Source organism: Phoenix dactylifera, chromosome 12 (assembly GCF_051530095.1).
Source record: "Phoenix dactylifera cultivar Ajwa chromosome 12, Ajwa_hap1_PhDact_Kaust_v1.1, whole genome shotgun sequence".
Lineage (NCBI taxonomy): Eukaryota > Viridiplantae > Streptophyta > Magnoliopsida > Arecales > Arecaceae > Phoenix > Phoenix dactylifera.
This window is the reverse complement of record NC_143201.1, coordinates 9433168-9452929: the sequence shown is the minus strand read 5'-3', so window position 1 is coordinate 9452929 and position 19762 is coordinate 9433168. Positions and strand designations below refer to the sequence as shown.

The window sequence follows — 19762 nt, the reverse complement described above, 5'->3', positions numbered from 1 at the left end:
AAAGGAGGGAGGGGGTTGAATGGCTACTGTGCCGTGATGTTGCAGTTGCAGCTTCGGTGCTCACTTGAAGGGGGAGATGGTCCTTAGCAAAAGAAAAGGAGGGTAGAGAAAGAGAAGGAGGGAGGGGGGGTTGAATGGCTGCTGTGCCGTGATGTTGCAGTGGCTGCTTGGGTACTCACTTGAAGGGGAGATGGTGGGATGGGACTTTTACTAATTAGATAGAGTGAATTTTTCATAATGACCCTACTTTCTCTTACAGAGAGGTTCCTTTCTGGACAAATTCTTTGACCGTGAAGCGCCATGGGATGACCTTTTCCTATTCTGCTCTTGCTTCACAGGATAAACAGTATTGCCAAGAACAGTTTTATGGGCCTTTTTGTCTACCTTTATTAGATTCATGCATCTTTGTTGAAATAGTGTACTTGACAGCAATCTATTTCCATAACATTTTTTTAGGTATTTTATATTTATTAAAAAAAATTATTATTTAAAAAAAAGAGGCCTCATTTATTGAATTCGCCTTAGGCCCCCAGATGTATTGGGCTGCCCCTGTTATCCCTCAAAACATCTTCTTGGAGTTCCTTGGTCCTTTTGACTGAGTGATGTCACTGCGGGAGAATCAAATCACCCTTTGTGAGAAGTCTTTGAGGGCAGGGTTGAGTTTCCCTATTCCTTTGATTACTGTTGATCTGCTAGCATAGTATCATCTTTTTTCAACCCAGCGTATCCCCAACGCATGGAGGATCATAGTTGATTTTTCCTGCTTTTTTAAACTCGACAGGGTTGTCCCAACAGTGGAGTTGTTTTGAGCCTTCTTCCAGATGAAGGCACATCCTCAAAATAATGGGTGGTGATACCTTTTCTACAGGAAGGGTTACAATATGCTCCCGTCTGATTCTTCCTCTATTCATGGTTGGAAGGGCCAGTTTTTCTTTGTAACTTCGATGGATTCCTTTCCAAGGCAAGGGAGCCCCCTTTTTGCTTACCGCCCGAATTTTCTTTCTGCTGCTGCTACTGGAACAGATAGAGATAAAGAAGCCTTAACATACTTCAGTTTTTCACTCGTCCTTCTCCAAGTTTTTTATCTCGAATGACCTTATGGAATGGGAAATTTTTTTCTATCATCAAAAAAAGCAATCCAATCCTGAGCTTCGTCAATAGGCATCCAATCCTAGGAAAAAGGTAGGGTAGAATCGCAGAGTCGTCTAGCACCGTCCTCATAAACGACTTTTTTTTTCGTGGACAAACTTTCCGATCAGGCCTATGGATGGATCCTTTTAGATCTATAGGCTAGCCGTTCACATGAGCATAGGGAATCTATACTCGAGCGTCCGACTTGGCCCCTGATAGGAGAGGTGAGGAATCACTTTTGATCTAATCTATTGGGGCCTACAACTTTGCCGAGCCGACTAGCATCCCTTTCCACTGCCCATTTTTCCAACAAAGAAGACGATTATAGGGTCGAATTCGCTTTCCGTGGTGAACTGGTCGTCCCATACCTTCTTCGTGTCTCATGTGTGTGGAACCAGGTCTTTTTTGGTTCATTGCCTTATGTTATGGTCGCCCCTCGACCGACGGCCTTTACGCAACTACGACTACTGTGATGTGAGCGGTTCAATTGGTTTGATCTTTCCGGCCTCCACTTGTACGGAGATGCATGCATAAAGGACCCGCCCCTTTTTTTATCTTAATCTTTAGGACAGGACCCTACCCTATTCTCGAACCCTCTGCCCACCCTGCCCGCATTTAAAGTAAAGAAAAAAAAGAGTTTAGTCCAGTGCCGGATATTCGATGGCTCTCTATCGAACCTTCCTTTGTCACGAGTCTGCCTTAGGCGAGATAGACAATGAAAGAAAGTACTGGACTTTTCTTTCTCAAATACAAGAAAGTAGGCATAGACAATATTTAGTAAAACAAATCCACGGAGGTCCCGTAAGGCATGGGTTTAATATCCTTTCAAAAGTCAGAATAGGTCGAGCTTTTTTTTCCTTTTCAAGGTAAGAGGTCAACTTAGAGCAAAGCAAGCTGACAAGCAAGCTTGCGAAGCAACCGAGGCAAGAGCGTGAAGCAGCTTTTTTCGAACCAAAGGATCCAAGTTCTCTTGAAACAAAATATCCTGATCCTTCAGCATCAGGCGATGTCTCAGTATCATCTGCATCCAAACTAAAATTTGACTCAGAAGAAGATAGACAATGTAGAGAAGCACCTAGACCAAGAGAGAGAAAGAAACTTTTCTCACTCAGAAAGGCCCAGACCACGTTGGGGAAAGAATGGCACTTTACAACTATTTCTTCTGCCTTATAATGAGCTGGACTCGAACCAGCACTGCCAGATTCGAAAAGAATCAGGGTTCAACCTAAGAATGATCATTATTTGTTAATCCGGTTCATCGAAAAGGCTACCTCCGGAGGGGCTTCTATTATAGTCCCCCCTTTTCCCCCTCCCCACCGTTCTACTTCTTGGATAACTTTCACGGTCGCTTTTTCAATATAGTGGAAGACACCGCAGAAGAAGGCATTGAGCCTTTTCTCTATCTCATGGGATGAGGAGTAGGAGTTGATCAATATCCTTCGCCAAATGGCCCCCACTTTGCCGAGCTGCTCCATGAGGTGCCTTTAGTAAACATTGGTCTCAATTTTGTTCAATTGCTATCGGGAGGCTATCTTCGGGACCTTGCCCTCTAGTTGTTGTTGCCTCCCATTTGATGAGCTATCGAAGACATCAATTGGCATTTTTATCTAGGCCGCTATCATTTTGATGAGAATCGGTTAACTGGTCAAATGCTTGGCTTGAGAACTAATGCCTCCACTTGGGCAGTCCCAACCCATGGAGGCTAGTGAGACAATGGTGTAGGCCCCTACAGAAGCTCTTCTAGAATTTTCTAACTGTAAAGGCTCATAGGTTGGGGCTATTAAATAACTCGTCTGACAAATGGAGATGTAGGCCCCGCAGAAGCTTCCTCAGTAACTTTCTAGTCATGAAGGCCCATAGGTTAGGGTTGTTAACTAGCTTATTTGACGAACGAATGTATAGGACCCCGCAGAAGCTCCTCCTAGAAACTTTCTAGCCATGAAGGCTCATAGGTCAAGTTTGTTAAATAGCTCATCCGATGAATGGAGGTGTAGGCCTCTCTAGATGCTCCCTTGGGAACTTCCTAGTGCAACACTTATTGGCCAGGGCTGTTAAATAACTTGTCTAAGTGTAGGCCCCTACAAAAGCTCTTCCAGAAACTTTCTAGCCATGAAGGTTTATAGGTTAGGGCTGTAAGATAGCTTGTCCGATCTACAACACTTGAGGGCATCTTCGTTGGTGGTCACATAAGGATGCACCCGACCTCATGCTTAGCGTCCAATTGAAATACTTAAGATAGTTTCTTGCTAAAAGAGGAGTTTCATTGATAAACCAAGATTACAAAATGTATTGGTACACCTTACTGATAATAAATGCAAAGGTTGATGAAATTCCATGTCCGAGATATGGGTGTTCTGTCTAGATGCTCCTAGTGGTAGGTTTCAGGGCATACAACCTTGGATACCCTATATGGTCCTTTCCAATTCAACATGAGCTTTCCTCATATGGCTGGTTGAGTCACTTCGATTCTCATGAGTACTAGCTCTTCAAATAGAAAAAAATTGACTTTCACTCGAGAGTTGTAATATCGAGCTACTCGTCATTCGTACATGACCATATGAATCGAAGCTCATTCCTTTGTCTCTTTAAGGAGGTCAAGGTTGGCTTGGAGAGCTTTTAGATTCCTCTATATGTTAAGGGAGTCCACCCGATGTGAGGGTAGACTGATCTCCATGGGAATTACCACTTCGACATGGAAGGTGAGACAAAAAGGCGTTTCTCCTATTTGGGTTTGAGATGGTTTGGTAGGCCCAAAGAATACTATGGAGCTCAGCCACTTAGAGTCTCTTTGCTCTACCAACTGCATCTTCAGGCCTTGCAAGATTGTTCTGTTAATCACTTCAGCCTCTTCATTTGCCTGAGGGTGCTCTACTGTGGTGAGCCGATGCTCTATATATAGTCGGTGCAAAATCCTCTAAATGGGACATTGTCAAATTGCTTTCCATTATTGATAATAATGGATCAAGGAAGTTTGAAGCGACATATAATAAACCTCCACACAAATTCTTGGGCATTTTTCTTGGTGATTCGGGCTAGGGGCTTGCCTGCGGCCTACTTAGTGATGTAGTGGATGGCGACCATCAGGAATTCTCTCTGCCTAGTTGCATGAGGGAAACAGCTTGAGGATATCCATTCTCGATTGGGCAAAAGGCCAAGAAGTACTGATCGATATGAGTAGAATTGCCAGTTGCCGCTAGATATTCTTGTGCCTTTGGCATTGGTCACACTTCCTCACAAAATCAACAACATCCCTTTGAATGCTAAACTAGTAGTAGCCCTGTCGTAGGACCTTATAAGCTAGGGCCCTGCCCCGTAGATGGTTCCAGCACATTCCTTCGTGGACTTCGCAAAATGCATATTCGGCTTTGAAAGGTTTGAGACATCAGAGGAGAGATAAGGCGAATGACCTCTCGTAGAGCTTTACCTCCAGTAAGACATAGCAGGTAGATTGGTTCTTTAGCCTCCGAGCCTTCTTCCTGTCTTTTGTAAGTTTCCCATCTTGAAGATAGTCCATGAGTGGGTTGATCCAGTTTGGTTACAAATTAGTTTGCATTCTCGGGGCTGGTTCCTCCTCTATGCTTGGTTGGACGAGAACTCCGAGACATATTGCCTTCTATAAATGAGGACAATTCGAGATGTCGAGTTTCGATAATAGGTCTTCTTTGGCATTTTTTGACCTTGGCATCTGCAAAAACTTTGAACTCCTTGAAGGTCGAGGAAAGATCCTTGATCTTTTGGAGGTACTGCAATGACTCCTTTTGGGTTGGTAAGGATCAGTCTGGCTCCACTTTTGTTTGGGTTGGAGGATCTATCAACATGGAGTGTCCAGAAATCTTCTAGCTCGAGCTCCTCCAATAACGTGTCGACCTCCACATCATTGGGGATTGTACACTCTATGATGAAGTTTGCCAACTCTTGAGCTTTGATAGAAGGTCAGGGTTGATAATGGATGTCGAACTCTTTGAGCTCTACCGCTCATTTAGTTAGCCTCCTCGATGTATCTAGCTTCTACAAGACTTGCTTCAATGGTTGGTCTGTTAACACGGTAATAAAATGGGCTTCGAAGTAAGGCCGAAGTCATCTGGATGAGGTGATGAGAGCATAGGCTACCTTTTTGAGCTTAGGATACTTGTCTTTAAGTCCCTAAGAATTTGACTTGTGTAGTAGATCGGCTTCTAGATTTCATCGTCTTCTCGAGATGAGGATCGAGCTTAAGGCTAAGAAAGAAACAACTAAGTAGAGGTACAATATCTCTCCTAGGCTCCGCTTGGAGAGGAGTGGCGTTGAACTGAGGTAATGTTGTAGCTAATCAAAGATGGTTTGACACTATTTAGACAAGAAGAAATTTTTGGTTGTTTTAGTGCTTTGGAGAAGGGTAGATATTTTTCCACCGATTTTACCACAAATCTGCTCAGCGCTGTGATGCAACCCACCAAGCGCGGATCCTCCTTCTTCATTTTTGGGAGGGTCATTTCCAGCACAACATGATATTCTCGTGATTGGTTTCAACCCATGCTTAGTCACTAGGAATCTGAGAAAATTTTTCAAGGAAACCCGAAGGCACACTTACTTAGATTGAGCTTCATGTAGCATTTGCTCAAGGTTCGAAAGGTCTCCCTAAATGTCGGCTACATGATGCTTAGCTTGTTGGCTTTTAACCAACATATCATCAATGTTGACCCCTATATTGTAGCCAATTTGGTCCTTAAAGATTTTGTTGACAAGGTGTTAGTAGGTGGCCTCCGCATTCTTCAGACTAAAGGGCTTGATTTTATAATAGTAAAGCTCTTTGTTGGTGATGAAGGAGGTCTTCTCTCTATCCTCGGGCGCCACATAGATCTAGTTGTAGCCCAAAATGCATCCATAAAGCTCAGCATCTGATGCTCCATTGTGGCATCAACAAGTTGGTCGATCCTTAGCAATGGAAAGTTTTCCCTAGGATAGGCTTTGTTGAGATCGGCGAAGTGGATACACACTCATCACTTCTCATTTGCCTTCTTTACCAAAACAACATTGGTCAACAAGTTGGGTTAGTCAACCTTATGGATAAAGCTTGTGTTGAGGAGCTTATCTATCTATTCGTCGATGGCTTGTTGTCTTTCTAGAGTGAAGCTTCTCTTCTTCTACAAGACAGGTTGGAATGTTGGGTCTATGCTCAACTTATGGACGATAACATCGGCGCTTATACCCGACATGTTGGAGGCTGATCAGGTGAAGATGTCAGCATTGGCCCTATAGAAACCTACAAGTCGGGCCCTAGCAGCATCATCAAGATGAGCACTAACTTTTACCATCTTGCTCAGATCTGCTTCATTAAAAGGAACTGAAAGTAGTTTTTTAGCTAGTTCCCCAATTGTTGCCTCTGCTCGTCCCGTGCATCATAGGCTTCATTGGGTAGCATCTCCATCGGCTTCTTTCCTTAGAGTATGGCGACGTAGCACTATCGAGCTAGCACTTGATAGCCTTGGACTTATCCTACACCGTTGCTTGTCAAGAACTTCATCAATAGGTGATAGGTGGAGACTATAGCATGTAGGGTATTCAATCCCTAGCTGTCCCAAGATTGCATTTTAAACCGAGGAAACTTTAACGACCAAAAGTCAAGCATTATTATGGTTTGCTTTGGGTCTGTCCATAGTAATCAGAAGGGTGACAATGCCTTCTACCAGAATCGGGTATCCAAAAAACCTGACCAAAGGAGAGATGATATTCCTCAACTGATCAGCTGGCAAATTTATTTTGTGGAAAGCCTCATAAAAGAAGACCTTGTTGAGTTTGATTATCAACTAATTTTTTTTTTATATCAAAATTTGCTATGGTAAGAGAAACTACAATAGCATCGTCATGAGGCATCTGGATACCCTTTGCATCGGCATTTGAGAAGGAGATAGTCTCATCTGTCTTTTGCCTCTTCGGCATTGGGCTTTCGAGTCTGGGCAACCTGAGCATATGTTTTTCATATGGATGAGCTGGTCCTGCTTGCTGCTGGTCCACCCGAGATTGTGCTAATGACTTCCATGGTCAGCCGATTGTCAATCTGCAATTTAAAAGCAGGCTGCTCTCGACTAGTGTTAGCTTAGTTTTATGGGTTGTTGACATATGCACCGAGGTAGCTAAGGATGAAAGTGGAACGGATAATATCCATTTAGATCTATTTTTATATTCAAATCTATTCGGATATGGATAGAAATTTGAGCATTCGACTAATATCCATACCCATATCTATATTCATTAAAGAAAAATAGATATGGATATTGATAGGCAACTATCCTATCAATATCCAAATATTTCATTCTATTTGTAATCCTATTTAATTTTATATATAACTTGTGAACTTTTAAGGAAAATAAATGATCACATTAACATGTTATTGTTGATCTAAAATATTTGATTTTGATGGTACAAAAAAGTTGAGTAAAAAGTTCGGTTGCTTGGAGTGTGCTAAAATGCTTGCAAGAAGTTAAAAGAAGAAATCTTCCGGTAACTCTCAATATACAAAATAAGCCCAGAGGTTGCCGACTACCCTGAAGAGCATGCTTCCAGGGCTCTGTTCAGCCACCACCCAACGCGGACGAATCCCCCACTTGACTGGTATTGGGTGCCATGATCAGAGAAAGCAGGATTCCGGCAACCGATGGCGTGGAAGCAGCCGCTATCGACCACACACAAGATGTTCGATAGAAGCTTTCAAAGAACGGCACGAATATTAATGCACCCACCAGGATCAAACGCTCTCAGCCGAAGACTTCTGTCCTAACGAAAGGCGATTAAACGAAAGTGAGCAAAGGCAACCTCTTCGCTCCGCTACTCTTCACTAGTTGCCTTCATGATGAGTCGAAAAAAGCGGCCAAGACCGTCGTTGCCATGGCTTCTGCTTCTCGCTCTGGTAGGATCTATAGCCGTCTCATGGCTGGCGTTCTCCCGTTCCCCACGGCTAGACCACGTTCCACGCCCACACCGCACCCTTACAGCCACAGCAGCAGCTTCCACTCTCCTTCCCCCTTCAACCGAAGCACCCGAGAAGCGGAACACCACGACTGCTTCAAAGCCAGCTCGGATTGCCGCCCCCTACCACGACTGGGATCTCTTCGCCTCCGATTTCGACAACATGCTCCAGAATCTCAAAATCTTCGTCTATCCCGATGCTCTCAACTCGTCCTCCCCCTTCGCCAATGTCTTCCTTCCCCACCCCGACCCTCTCCACCCGAAGCTTGGCAACTACTTCAGCGAGCACATGTTCAAGATCAGCCTCCTCCGCAGCCGATTCCTGACATCCGACCCTGTGAAGACCAGCTTCTTCTTCTTGCCCTTCTCCATCAATGCCCTCAGGAACGATCCTCGCGTGCGCTCCGAGGTGTCGATCGCAGACTTCATCGCTCAGTATACAACAAGGATTAGCCGGGAGTATGAGTTTTGGAATGCTTCAGAGGGATCCAATCACTTCTATGTTTGCTGTCACTCGGTCGGGCGAGATGCTGCCTTGAAGCATGCTGAGCTCCGGAATAATGCTATTCAGGTGGCGTGCTCGTCGAGCTACTTTCAGAGGTTGTACACTGCCCATAAAGATGTCGGGCTGCCGCAGGTCTGGCCTCGTCCGCTAGAGGAAGTACCCAATCCTCCAAATGCAAGGTGAGTTCTGGAGAATTCTAAACTTCTGCTGGCTGCTTTCCTATTTTTACGTGCTTCTGCATTAGCTGGTCTCGCTGATGTTTATATTGCTTGATTGGTACTTCACAATTAGCTGCTCTATTGCTTGATTGGTACTTCTTAATTAGCTGCTCTGTTGCTTGATTGGTATTTCACAATTAGCATCTAGAAGACATTTCTTGATTGATGTGACAAGCAAATCCCTTGGACCAATAATAGCGGTGCTTCGATTGTGAAGAAAATTAGATAAGCAGTTCGGGAGCAATGAAAAATGAGAATGTAAATAAGAAACAAAGGAGCTGAGCTTTCTGGAGGATGGTGAAATTAATTTGCAATGGGTTATTATGGTATGCTAGGCTTGGCTATACAAAGAAAAATAAAATTGCTATGTTGGTGAAAGATGGCTACATGCATAGCCTCAGACATGTCGAATTACCTTATTGTGAATCTCGCTTCACTAGTAAATCATGCAACTTTCAAGTGGACATTTAGACATAGTCCGTTTAGATGTTTGTGGTCCATTAAATATGAAGGCTAGAAATGGGTGTTATTATTTTTGTGACTTTTATTGATGTTGCCTCCCATTTTTATTTTATTTACATTATTGTTCATAAATCTAAAGTATTAGATCGTTTTAGAAAAATATGAAATTGAGGTAGAAAACCAACGTGGTGCGAGAATTAAACAACTCCAAATTGATTGGGATGGTGAATGCATCTCAAACATTTTCAAATCCTTTTGTGAGGAGAATGGCATAAGGAGGCATTACAAATGCTCTGTTCAACAATGTGTTACCGGGACACTCGCATCCAACTACAAAGATCTGTGTTGGATATGTATGTGTATCAGATACGTGTCAGACACTTGGACACTTGCAAAGTTCTTTGGTTGTAGTTGGGCTCTTCCAATAATGAGTTTGAGCCTCCTCTTTGACATTGTAAAAGAGTGTTCTTTTCAGAAATTGGTCAAGGATGTAGGTATGGAAATTTTGCAAAATGTTATTTTTCTTATATCCTTTAAGCTAGTTTGGAAGTTAGGATAATAAAATCTTTTTAATGTTAAACAAATGATTTTAATATATAAATATATATAATTTAGTTAAAATTATATTTTGTCCTGCAAATGTTGGGAACTTCTTTGCTCCTCTTGTCAATTCAGGCTCTTGAATGTGCATCCTGTCCAATTCTCATGGCCATTTCCATGCAACAATTTCTCAACCCAATCCAATAATGTGGTTAAAAGACATAATAACACCTCATTTTATTAAATATAGATTTCTCTCTTTTGGTTTTTAATACTAGGTATAAGGACCCTATACAATTGCTTCAATTACTTAATTGTGAATGTTTGTATGATCATGATAAATGATCAGTAGGCATGGTTTGCTACTCTCACAGCATCAAACTACTCTCAACATTGGGGACATAGGAGAATGAGACACTCATTTAAAAGAAATGCCATTGTTATTTTGAGAAATGAAAAAGATTTAGTAGTGAGATGGATGCTGGCTCGTAATGTTTTGTGGAGTCAAAGACATCAAGGATGGCTAAGTTAGAGAATAAGATAAACTGTGTGAAGTGGGAACCCTGACCTTTAGGTTGAAAATCCTTGTCTTCACAACATGTTGGATACGGTGTCTTATGAGACTTACTATCTTCGAATGACAATAGATCCCTTGATAATCATCGTGCGACTGATAGGAGATGCTACAAGTGACCCATGTACTCCTCGTACTTATTGTTGTGATTAAAATATAATGTATGGTGATGTTACTTCAGTATATGATATCAAACTTGGTATTCGAAATCACTATTGGGACCCAAAACCAGGTAGCTACCGGTCCAATATGGTATGGCACGGTTCCATACTGATACGACATGCAAGAATGTATGCTGCTGGTTTTTAGAGATCCTTGTTGGCAGCAGTGGAGGGGGTTGGCAAAGAGTTAAATGAGGAGGGGACAAAAAGGTGACCTGAGGGTGTTGAGGATGGTGATGACCAAGGTCCTTGGGAGGATTGTCAGAGAAGAAGGAAGAAGGAATGAATCCTAGCCTTCTTTGATCCCATCATTGCCGAGCAGAGGACGAAGTCTAGATCCAAACCCCAAGACATCATCGCTTGAGGAAGTTGTGGCATCGGGGTTGAGGAGGCTAGCAGGCAGTGCTGAAAAGTGTTTACCCTTTTAGGGTTTTTGAGAGTTTGGAGTGGAAGATGTCAAGGCCTCGAGGTTGAGGAGTGGGTAGATGAGAAGCGCAATTGTTTGGGCGGATAATAGTGTGACATTGGTCGAGAATGATAGAAGGTTGCGGTCATGGGAGATAAGAGAGAGGCAAGTGTTGAGGAGAGAAGATATCTCAGATCAAGAGGTGAGGGGGTCATGGAGATTTTACTATGAAGCAATGTTCGCCGTATCAGTACTGGATCCGGTACCAGTGCCACACTAGCATAGTGTCAGTACGGTACAGTACGTGGTACGCCACCGGTACCGGTACGATACGATACGTCCGATACCGTTCAATTTGGTATGGTACAGCATACCATGCTATGAAGTGATTGGTTTAGCCAAGCCAAACTGGATTAATACCAACCAAAAATCGGGCGAAACTACAGTTCGACTTGGTTTGGACGATATAGTTGGTTTTGTGCTCCATATGATTTCAAAGGCCCAAATATTCTCAATTTTGAGCTGGTTAGGTATGGTGTGCCCAAACAACCCGATTTGGGTTGGTTTTGTAGACTTTGATCTCAAAGCTACAAATAATTTGGTTAGGTTAGATATTTTCTGGAAAAGTATCTTAATATATTCCATCTTGTACAATATGATAAAGAGGATTTTCTTGCCATCAAACTATAGTGTCATTATATAGACCTACTTGAGCGATTTTTTAGTTCTTGCTTTTTTTTTTTCATTTGTAATTGATGTTGTATGGGTTAAAGTGTACTCTTGGGTTTGTAATTGGGATTAGAACAACTTTAGTTGGTGTTATCAAGAAATTTGTGGTAGGTATAAGATCTAGGATAGGCCATGACCAGTGAGATGGGAGATCGATATGGTATTTCTTTTATGGTTTAATGAGAAAATCCTTGGAGGTCTCGTGCCTCATTCTTGAAACAGATTGTATTAAAGCATGATAAATAGAAATGCCCCTCTTATGCTTGTGGGAGATGTTGGAATTATGCAGCCATATTGGAGCATTTTAGTTCATCTCCATCTGAGGGGTAATTTTGATTGATTAAAATTGATAGAGGGATAAGGATGAATACTAGAGAGTTCCATACATCATTAGGGATGTAGAATAACTTTGAGATTACTCTTGTAGATGAGAATAAAACCTCTTGCATTTGTGTTTTGGGAAAGAGAGGAATTTTTGGAGTCTGCTTAATTATGAGTAATTGTTATATGAATTTAGAGAAGTCCTGGAGAAGTAATCATTCACTTCCTCGCTTTCTCCCTCTCCCTCTACTTTTACCATGCTCATTTCTATGGCACATAGCTCTTCAACATCTCGAGCTCAGGATTTGAGGGTGGAGACAGAGCTCCAGCCATATGTTTGCAAATTAGACTCGTTTGGACATGTTGCATTGACAAGATAGTGGTTCACCAACAACTCAGTTCGTGTGATTCATATTGAACAACTTATAGTTGAGCCAAAACTCGGGATTTAGAAAATAAGGTAGGCAGCTATCTTGTTTTCCTTCAGATAATAATTCGGTATTGCAATTATTTTTGTTGTGATGGCTGAGGACTACCAAGTGGAAGACATGTGGGTATGTCAGGTTTGTTGTTTCAAAAAAAAAAACAAGAAAACTGATTTTTGCATGTATGTGATTTTGTTTCCTAATCTTGAGAAAGAAAAACTATATGGCATGGATGAGGATAATGTTTAGGACATTGAAAACATCTTATATATATAGTTGGTTCTACCTAATTTATTGAGGAGGAAACCATTGCTTGGTTTAGAAAGATTTTGGACCATGTTTCCCCTCAAGCTTCATAATTGTTATTTGAATGTGCAATCTCCTCAAGGTAGAGATCAAGTTCAAATTCCCTCCATTCTAGTTATTTATTATATTTAATTTTCTTGGTCAAGGTTTTAAATCCCGTGAGATGGGGGTGTCCTGATTTCTCCATGGAACAAGGCACCCCATTGTCCTACCCATCTCGACGACTGTCCGATCAAGCATTCTAGTAGATACACTTCGGCTCTCTCCCCTTCTTCTTTCTTTTGTTTCTTTCCTTCTTTCTTTTTCTTCTACCCTCCTTTCTTTCCTTTTTCTTCTTCTGTCCTTTCCTTATCCATTCCTTTCTTACTTTTTCCTTTTCCTTCTTCTCTCTTTCCTTTCTTTCTTCTTTTCTTCCATTCTTTCTTTTCTTCTCGCTTCTTCTCTTTCCTTTTTCTTCTTCTTCTTTCCTCTCACTTTTCTCTTTTCTTCATATTTCTTTTTTTCTTATTTCTTTCCTCTTTATTCTCTCCCCTTGTAGATGGGTTTCGAAGTTTTGACTCCATCCTGTCCTGTTTCTCATAGGAATGGGAAACGGAGGGGACGCCCGCTATTCCGTTGGAACTTAAAACCTTGATCCTAGGTATAGCCTTGACTCATTTCAATTATTGTGGTCTCTCCATACGGATGGTCAAAAACCATATGTGAGGGGGATGTTAAGCCTGATATATGTTGTTGGCCCTTTTTCTATCAGCTTTAGCTTTTGGTGTCAATTGATTACTCGATATTTTTGGATGCTTGTATGTTGGCGTAATATTGTCATTCAAGGTATGCTGTATTGGCCCAAAACTGGGCGGTATGGGGCGCACCTTACCATACTATTTCGGTACTGGTATCCGGTACGGATGGCGTACCAACATTCGATATGCCAAAAAAATTCTGTACCGTACCGTGCCAACATTGTGCTAGTGTGGCATAGACATGGGGTCCGGTGTCGAGACGGCGAACCTTGCTATCATCCAACATAATTTTGATAATCATGCCAAATCGGGGGGTTTTTATTGGTTATCCTTATGGTAAAAAAACATATAAAATCTACAATCTCGAATATCAAAAGGTTTACATAAGTATGGATGTCACCCTCTAGGAAAGTTCTTACGTTGCATAGGCATACCACATCTACCAAATCTGCTATAGCTGTTGTCATACCGTTACGTTTGCTGACAGTGGTAGTACCTATTGTCCCTTTGAGAATAATTCTTAACCATCTATACCCTTTTCTTTTCTTGTGGAACCCACTTTTGTTCCTCTTCACAACCTCTATCTACTTATGAGGCATGTGATGACACTTGCCTACCAAATCTACCACATCCACCAACTGGCTATTCAAAATGGATTTGCCATTTAACTTCTTAGCTGTGTAATTGCCATTTTTCTGATGCTAGCCCTAACCATCTTCTACTCAAGGTTTGCTATACCGGCTTGTACCGATTGTAATTAGTAAGGTTGAACCGGTCCATACTAGTCAGAATCGAGCAGAACCACCCAATATCACTCAAAACCAAGGTATGTACTATATGACCTAAATTGCTCAGTTTTGGATGGTACCATTATAAAAAGCAAGAAAATTGGGGCCGGAAGCTGCTATAGGTATGGGGTGCATGTCGTATCGTACGGACCATACCATACCGAACCAATAACCTACTAGTACGATACCTAGCACCAAGATTGCGGACCTTGTCTACTACAAAATGTATACTTTTCCACTTGCTAATGTTTTATCTTATTATAGTTTATCTCCTTTCTATTAATCATTTCTTACAATTAATTATTTCTTCCATTGTTGAGATTAAGAGTCTTTCCAAGGTGATGCAGATTCTAGAACAGTGTGATGCTATGAATGTCGAAATTAAAGCACTCTAATGATACTGTTTGATACTCCATTACCCACTTGGAAAAATCCCATTGGTTGTCATTGGGTTTTCAAAAGCAAGGGACATTCTGATAGGTCCAATGAGCACACAAGTTTCGTCTCGTAGCTAAGGACTACACTCAAATTGAAAACATCGATTACTATGAGACATTTGCTCTAGTGGCAAAGCCTATGACTGTTTGTGTGCCCATCAAAGGTTGGTCGTTACACCAACTTGATGTACATAATGCTTTATTGCTTAGTGACTTTAGATAAAGTCTGTATAACCTTCCATTTGGATATAGCAATAAGGGGGGAGAATGTTATTTGTGACTTGATAAATCTCTCTATGGCCTCAAGCAAGCATTATGATACTGATTTTCTAAATTCTCTAGTGCTCTTCACGATGTTGGTTTCGCACAATCAAAGGCCGACGGTTCTTTATTTTATCGACATAAAAGTGGCTTTTCATATGTAGATGACATTGTCGTTACTGACAATGATTCCTGTTCCATGGCATTGTGGTTGCTAGATGTAAGAAAGGGATACATATCTTAGCTAATAGAATATACCCTTGATCTCCTTCAAGATGCTGATCTTACTAGCGCTTAAACATCTGAAACTCTTTTGGACCAACACATTCATTGACTAACATTGTTAATGTTATTTGTTGCCTTGATAAATCTCTCTATGGTCTCAAGCAAGCATTACGCAAATAATTTTCTAAGTTCTCTAGAGCTCTTCAAGATGTTGGTTTCACACAATCAAAGGCCGATGGTTCTTTATTTTATTGACATAAAAATGGCCTTTCATATGTAGATGACGTTGTCATTTCTGGCAATGATCCATGTTCCATGGCGTTGAGGTTGCTAGATCCAAGAAAGGGATACATAGCTAATAGAACTATACCCTTGATCTCCTTCAAGATGCTGATCTTACTAGCGCTCAAACATCCGAAGCTCTTATGGACCAACACATTCATTTGACTAACATTGATGGTGATTTTAAACCAAACCCTTCATCTTATCGACACTGTTTGATTTATCCTACTATTACTAGGCCTAACATAGTTCATGCAAGCAACATATTGTGTCAATTCGTGCATCAACCTTGAAAATCACATATGGATGCTGCAATTTGTCTCTTGCAATATTTGAAGGGTTCTCCAAACTAAGGTATTTTACTATCAGTGAAGAATCCCTTACAATAGTGAGCCTATTACAACTTTGATTCGGCACCTTCTACCACTGGCTATTGCGCCTTCCTTGGTTCTAGCCCTATCTCTTGGAAGACAGAAGCAATTCACAGTATCCAGATCTTCTGCTAAAGCATGCGAGTGAAGTTGGCTCAACTGCTTGTTTCATGAAGTTGGTATACCCGACTCAGCACCTATTCCATTATTTTATGATAATAAAGCTTCTTTGCATATTATGCGAAGCCAATATTTCATTAATGCATGAAATATATCGAGATCAACTGCCATGTCGTTTGGGACAAATTACAAAGTGGATTACTTTATCCTACACATATTTCCATCTCTCATCAATTGGCCAACATCTTCAGCAAATCTTTGGGTACAAATCTATTTCAATTTTTAAAGGGCAAGTTGGGCATTCTTGATATTGACCCTCCAACTTGAGAGGGAGTATTGGAAAAATCATGACTAAATGCAATAGATGCTATATTTGTAATCCAATCTCCGCAATTACATAAATATTTGTGGGATCAATTACCATATACACCTTATCAATCATGAAATCTTGTGAGACCACATAACATATATAGCTCATCAATCTTATGGGGTGGCATATCATATATATTCCCATCAATCGTGGTGCATGTTGCTTTGTATTCTATATATATCACATATTATGATGTGAATAAGATATTATATTCCCATATTTTTATCTTAATAATTTCTACATTGCATGAAATAATTTTGAAGCCTTTCCAAAAATGGCCCAAGGTTTATTGTGTATCTTTTATGAATGAAACACCATTTCGAGTGAGGCGGACGCTGAAATTTATGCATAGTTCTCCATTTACCATGTGGACACCAGTATTAATAATGCTGATATTAATGTGCTTGGCCATCATTAAAATTCATTGCCTAATATGCAATATATATTAATAATTCTGGTATTAGTATCTTGGCCTTCATGAAAATTGATTGATTAATGTGCAATAGAAATTTGGTTAGTGTAGACTTTTATTTATTATAATTATATTATTATAGTATCTTACAAAAACAATTGGAAAGGAGAAAGAAACCATGCCTTGCGCATTATGCTGGGTTGGTATTTATAATGCCGGTAATAATGATGGAATAATTAAAGTTCATTGCTTAATATGCAATAGAAATTTGATTATTGAAGCCTTCTATTTATTATAATTTATTACATTACTATTTTGCATTTCAAGAATAGTAAAAAAGAGAAAAAAACGTACCTTGTGCATCACGGAGGTTACATGCTAGTAATTTATAAAAGAGAATTCATGCAATTGTTCTTTTACTTGATACATTAGTCATAATATTCTTTTCAACTCATTTGCTCAGTCTTTTTCTAATGTCCATGGACATGCATCATTCAATGAAATTTGGACTTGTTGGCTAGTCACCTCACTTGTCAGCCACTACTGTTTGCTTTGCGAGGATGCGACCCATGCATGGATCATTTAAAATCTGACGTTAGCATGCCATTTCCCAACCAATATTGAAAATCCACTATATAGAACTGGATGGTGCCTTATCAAATACATAGTTAAACCATCTTGAATGTTTGGCATAAAATTGATCCATATATGTAAGCCTGGTCCTGCCTCCACTAATGCGCGACTGCTATATGCTGCTGTGTGACCATCCTGCAAGTTCTAAACAGCACATAAAGTTAAGCTTGCAAGTTTCCAAACATTTAATTCATCTAATGATTGCTGCTCTCACATAAAATGTGGACCCATGTGCAGGTTACATTGAGCCAGCTCATCCTTTTTGATCTATGCATATAAACTTGGGGCGAAGTATCAATCCTTACATATTAGAAGTTTCAAAACAAGCCCAAATGATCATCTGTTCAAATCATAACATATGAAGCATGGGAACTTTGCAACTAATGCCTATTGGCATATTCCTTTGCTTAATGTCGCCTTTTAATAAAGTATGTAATTGATAAACTGGATTACAGGGTGATGATGGGAGACTTGGATAAATAAGTTTTTGCAAAAGAACATGTTTTGCAAGGGTTTATTTGTTTCTGCCCATGTATCACTTCAAAATGGGACATGATTTAACTGTATAATTACTTATGATCCCCTTGTGATATCACTTCTTTTTATCAGGACAATCAGGTTATATCAGAGATGATAGAATCGGCTGGAAATTGTGGTGCCATAAATATGAAAAAAATTATATCTTTGTAAATTAATTTCCTTTGTGGATTCTAAGCAAATTTCTTGACTGATTCTTCTATGCAAATAACTGATTACAGATGATGGTCTATGCTTATTTGCAGAAGTAGACTTGTCTTCTTTGCTGGGCGCATGAAGAATTCCCGAGTGCGTCAACAGCTGATTGCTAGGTGGGAGAATGATACCTCCATGGACATCTTCTCTGGAAGACCACCCTTCCCGTACGAGGAAGGCTTTAGAAGGAGCAAATTCTGCCTCCACGTGAAGGGATACGAGGTCAACACTGCTAGGCTCTCTGATGCCATTCACTATGGCTGCATTCCTGTGATAATTTCAAACCACTATGAGCTCCCGTTTGTCAACATCTTGGATTGGAGCAAGTTCTCGATCATCATCAGCCACTCAGACATTGCTTTACTGAAACATATACTATTAGGCATATCTAAAATAACATATTTAAATATGTACCATAGTCTTCTCCATGTCAGGAAGCATTTCAGGTGGCATATGACTCCCATAGGTTATGATTCCTTTCATATGATTGCTTATCAATTATGGCTGAGAAGAGGCAGATGTCTGCCTTCTTGAATTTCCTTGTGCTCTAATGGTCTAAACTTGTGAACTTGATTGATATGGATGTGCTCCAAGATAGACATAAAAGAAGTTATAATCTTGATTCACTTCCAGGACTTGCTCTATTAGAATGAAAAATCACTGAGAGCCTGTTCGGCTATTCCTACATGGATATCCTTTAAACATCAAGCCTGTTAGCTTGCCCAATCCGCAGCCGTCTAAGGGCTCATCTGTGATCTAGCTTAAATCCTAGCTCGTGTGCCTCTTGCTCTATGGGAAAAAAAAAAAGAGGATCCACGGAAGGATTTTTCTTCCTCTCACAGGATTTAGGTTTGGGGTTGGATTGATATGGATCATATCCAAATGGGCTGCCCCATCCACAAATCCAATAGAAAATATAGGTCAATCTTACTAAATTTTCTGAACAGGCTCTTAGATTAATGCTAGCAAGTAACTCGCGCTCTGTAGGGAGATTTAATTATATGATAGAGAAAATTAACAAATATGGTGAGAAGCAAGAGTTATCTAGTTGTATTGAAGTTATTTTTTCCTCACAAAAATACAATCACAGTTAAATTTTTTTCCTATACAAAAAAACTTTATTCCTTTTTGACCTTGGTTTGAGGAGAGTGTTGGAATCTTCATTTCTATTTTGCTTTTCCTATTTCATCCTTTCTGGAGCTAAAAAAAAAGAAGAGTATGTAGGTAGAGATAAGCATTATATTGAACATTGGATGATGTATAAAATAATGATAAATTTGTATGAGATGATCATTTCAAAAAAAAACTGCTATTATATCTACATATAGATGGTATATAGATACAAAAATTGCTCCTTTTTTTCAAAAAAAGAACCGCAATGAGCACATTTTTTGTGCATGAAAAAACATAAACTGATTTTTTTTATTTTGCTTGAAGAGAATGATGCAACCTTCATTTTTATTTTGTTCCTCCTGCATCATCTATGCTAGAGGTTAAAAATACAAAAATAGGTTGAAGAAGCTGATTAGCACCTACAAAGATAAGATTTTTCTCTTCATTTCACTCTTGAATTGTAGAAAAAGTTAATGTGAAATACCAAATGATTCATATTAAAATTTATCAGACATGGATAGGAATTTGAGTATTTGATTATTATTTGTATCCGTATCC

At 40.2% G+C, this 19762-nt stretch overlaps 1 protein-coding gene across 2 annotated transcripts; it reads left to right on the top strand.

Moving 5' to 3' along the window:
* Nucleotides 1-7560: 7560 nt before the first annotated feature.
* On the top strand, nucleotides 7561-18717 carry LOC103705959 (putative glycosyltransferase At5g03795). 2 transcript variants are annotated; one of them, XM_008789876.6, is made up of 2 exons: nucleotides 7561-8760; nucleotides 18142-18717. In XM_008789876.6, exons 1-2 carry the CDS (start codon nucleotides 7958-7960, stop codon nucleotides 18623-18625), a joined length of 1287 nt encoding a protein of 428 aa, XP_008788098.2. In that variant the 5' UTR covers nucleotides 7561-7957; the 3' UTR covers nucleotides 18626-18717. The 2 variants fall into 2 exon arrangements, with proteins under 2 accessions (XP_008788098.2, XP_008788099.2); XM_008789877.6 differs by having other exon boundaries at nucleotides 7817-8760; nucleotides 17597-18717.
* The last annotated feature ends 1045 nt before the right edge of the window (nucleotides 18718-19762 follow it).

What these genes read in the sequence shown, in the direction of transcription:
- LOC103705959 (XM_008789876.6), top strand. Translation starts at nt 7,958, where the DNA reads ATGATGAGTCGAAAAAAGCGGCCAAGACCGTCGTTGCCATGGCTTCTG. An exon ending in CCCAATCCTCCAAATGCAAG is followed by an intron (nt 8,761 to 18,141) that starts GTGAGTTCTGGA and finishes GCTTATTTGCAG; the next exon opens with AAGTAGACTTGTCTTCTTTG.